At 38.0% G+C, this 3,814-nt stretch overlaps 1 protein-coding gene across 1 annotated transcript in view; it reads left to right on the forward strand.

The window, feature by feature from the left end:
• LOC102295261 (NACHT, LRR and PYD domains-containing protein 12) overlaps positions 1-3,484 on the forward strand; it is a 114,698-nt gene extending 111,214 nt beyond the window's left edge. Inside the window, 4 exon segments of the mRNA XM_005950016.2 lie at positions 178-351; positions 433-609; positions 1,037-1,204; positions 2,729-3,484. Of these exon segments, the coding sequence (XP_005950078.2) occupies positions 178-351; positions 433-609; positions 1,037-1,204; positions 2,729-2,738 (529 nt within the window). The 3' untranslated portion in view covers positions 2,739-3,484.
• Positions 3,485-3,814: the final 330 nt, after the last annotated feature.

Genomic DNA, 3,814 nt, shown 5'->3' on the forward strand with positions numbered 1-3,814 from the left:
GATGGTTATATTGTGTATCTGGAATGAATTTTAGGTCTCTACGTCCATCCCATGGGGAATGGGAGCAGTAACAAAGGTGTTGGGTTTATATTTTTGTTGAGTGTACATTCAGTCTGTGTTTCTAATGCAGATTTTCTGCTGTTATAAAAACACATTTTATATTTTCTCTAACCACAGACTGACTGGTTGTGGACTCTCAGAAGCTCACTGTGACAATGTGGCCTCAGCTCTGAAGTCCAAATCCTCCCATCTGACAGAGCTGGACATGAGTTACAATAAGCTGCAGGATTCAGGAGTGAAGTGTTTGTCTGCTGGACTGGAGAGTCCAAACTGTCGACTGGAGACTCTGAGGTCAGTTCACTGACTGGTTTTTACAATATTTCAAATCTTTATGTTTGAAACTTTTTTTTACATGTTTTATTCTTAAATTAGATTGGAGTACTGCTGGTTGTCAGAGATCAGCTGTGCTTCTCTAGTCTCAGCCTTAAAGTCCAGCCTGTCTCATCTGAAACATCTGGACCTGAGTAACAACGCTGATGTGCAGGATTCAGGAGTGAAGCATCTGTGTGGTTTTCTAGAGAGCCCAGGATGTAAACTTGAAACTCTGAGGTCAGTCAGCATGTTTTAGTTGTGCTGAGATGAATATGATGTGAAAGTTGTGCTGATATTATACTGATCCACACTGAGGATCTTCATGGTAAAGTCTGTTTTCTTCTTCTCTGGTTTAGTCCATTGACTGCAGCAGAACAATGTTCACATTTCAAACCTTCAAAGAAGAAGAAAAATCATCCACTGCACAATTCACTCTGAAACGCTAAAATACTCCATTCTACCTTAAAATCTAGCTGACATTTAAATAAAAAGCAAAATCTTTTGTACAAAATATGACTGAAACAAATAAAAGTTCAGTAGTATGGCATCATGTGAAGATTATATAGTTCTAGATTTTTAACCTTCCTCGTCTTTCAACAGATAATGAAACACTGAATGACTTCAAGCTGAAACTTATTAATGAAGTATTTTTTTTCTTCTTCAGATTGGAAAACTGTGGTTTGTCAAAGATTGCCTGTGATTATCTGGTATCAGCTTTGAAATCCTCCTCTCTGAGACAGCTGTACATGAGAAGAAACAACCTTCAGGATTCAGATGTGAAGCAGCTGTCTGATCTGGTGGAGAGCCCACACTGTAGACTGGAGACTCTGAGGTAAATAAATTGTTGGAGTGAGTCCATGGTACTTTCAGCAGTACTATAATTAACACAGTGAAGAATTAAAGAAAAACTCCAGTGTTTCCTGTAAATTTACAGCTTTCTCAGTACCTCTTTTCTCAGTGAAGCCTATGAGACAAGAACACAAAGAGAACAATGACTGTTTTTATTGTGTTCATGTCTACACGAAATACATTTGAAATCCAACTGACATTACAGATTTATAGAGACGTTGGTCCTCACTCATCAAACTGTGGGAGGATTAAATCTGATCTCACACTTTGTTTTCTCATTTCAAAACTAAACACCTGGTCAGTTTCATTTTTGTCACAGCCCTGAAATCAGAGAACTGTCATTAAATTTATTATCCATGTGACATTTACAGACCAGAAGCTCCGACATCCACGAATCACATTTGTACATGTGTCTTTCTTTCAGTACATTCGGTCATGTTTATTAGTCCAATGATATTTCAGAAACAGATGACCATCTTAAGTCTTTGTCTTTATCTGATGAGCATTAGTAAAATTCATAGTCTTATGTCCTGTTACATATCACAGAGGCTGCGACTGAAAACTGTGATATTAATCTAATAGAATAATAATTACACTGCCATGACTTGATGATAAAGACATGATACTGAGTTAAATGTTGATTTACATAGTTAACATTTCAGCCAGAATTTTTCCAGCTTCAAATAGTCTGGACTTGAATGATGAAGGCTGGAATCTGGGGTAGATTTTTAAGCTAATACTCCAAAAGAAGTCAGGTTAAGTAAAGAGAGATAATGGAAAAATATCCTGGGTATGTTGAACTTAATTCATAGTGCAAACCTGAGCCACCTTGTTGCCCTGAATGGGACTAAAGTCCCTGCTGCTCTTTATACTGGATGCAACTCCCTCCAAGTAGAATGACAGACACAAGGTGTTCTTGACTCCTACTGGCATTTATTAGATGCCATGAAAACTGTACAAAGCAACATAAAATAATCAGTTTTCACATTAAGGTGTTGTCATAGCGAGTAAACATTAAAACATATTATTCACCAACACAAAACATCCACAATCAGTTCATTTGACCTTTACAAAATGACGACTGTATTACACATAAATAACATAAACTCGACAGGTCTGTCACAAATAAACATCTTATTTTCATACCAGCACATAAAATACTAATTACATGCTCCATTGGCCGCATTAACTTGAAGAGGTTAATAAAAACACCCTCTGTACCCAAACCTTGCTGCACACATCCCCAAATGTCTATCCACAGACTGAGAAAGGGAAGATGCTGCCCTCTACCGAGTGTGGCATGTAAAATATTGTCAAACCTAAACAACAGATTGAACATTGGTTCCATCCTGGACACATTATGTAGAACCTTTAAATGCGTGTTTAAAAACAACAATGGATTTATTGAACATAAATTATTTTAAATTGTAAGTCAAAACCATGAAATTAACTTAAAGTGCATAACTGCCACTTGTTGTCCCCTCTGCTCTTTCTCTTCTCTCTGCAGGTGGAAATAAGGTGGTGCATGTGCAGAGTGAGGATGGGCAGTGTCCTGATGGTGCAGAGAGGCTGAATCAGCTGCAGCATGTGTATAGAAACACCCTGGACTGGGCCAGAGGTGGAGTAGAGACGAAGGTGATCAGAGCAGCTTTTAGTCTGTGTTTAATGACGCTAACAGAGATGAAGAGTCAGGCTGAAGAGAGCTGTTAAATTCACAAACCCTCCAATCTCACTGCACTGTTGGGGGAGGTGACTGTTATCACTGCACTTTCGTGGTCTCATTGAGGTCTTGGTTCATTTCTGTCTCACTGTTCTAGAGTTTTTCAGGTTTTGTTTGTGAACCTTTGGTTTCCTGTTGTTATTTCTTGTATTACTTTCATATATTGTGAGAAGTAGTTAATGTGATTTGGGGTCTATAATAACGATAATGTGATCGTTTTATTTTATGGCTATTCTAATGATTGTGCAGTTCTGTAACCTAGTGTTTTGGTTCATGTGTTGTCTTTTATTATTGCTCCCTCTTTGATGTTGCTGCTTGTATTCTGTGTAGTTTCCAAGCTGTTCAGTTGGATCTCCATTCAGCAGGTTTTTTGCTAAACTTTTTAATCTCTATGAAACAAATTTGACTTTGAACAGAATATTTCATCAGTCATCATCATCACACTGTAATGATCATAGTGTTTGTATGTTCCCTGTCTCTTCCACAGCCGAGTGGATCAAACTTTGCCTCGGGCTCCGTGCCTGCAAATATCTATATTTAGTATACAAATATTTTATACAAACCCCACAATCACGTGTGTGTGTGTGTATGTGAGCACTGAATAAAGTCTAACACTTTATGTTCTTTTTACTTGAGTTTTGCTCTTTAAAGTAAAAAAGACTGAACTTTGAGCAGGTTACAGTTTCTTTCTTTGATTCCCGTCAAAAGTTCCTCGGAGGATTTTGAAGCTGGACTTCAGTGAAGTTTAATGGGAGATGGAACGACTTCAGAGAGAACAGTGACCCCACACATAATAATAATAGTAATGGCACATGAGATTCTTTGTTTTTTGCAGATGATGTGGTTCTGTTGGCTTCATCGGGTGAGGGCCTC

This window comes from Haplochromis burtoni, unplaced genomic scaffold (assembly GCF_018398535.1).
Source record: "Haplochromis burtoni strain Fernald_Lab_line unplaced genomic scaffold, NCSU_Asbu1 Contig_631, whole genome shotgun sequence".
NCBI classification, from domain to species: Eukaryota; Metazoa; Chordata; class Actinopteri; order Cichliformes; family Cichlidae; genus Haplochromis; species Haplochromis burtoni.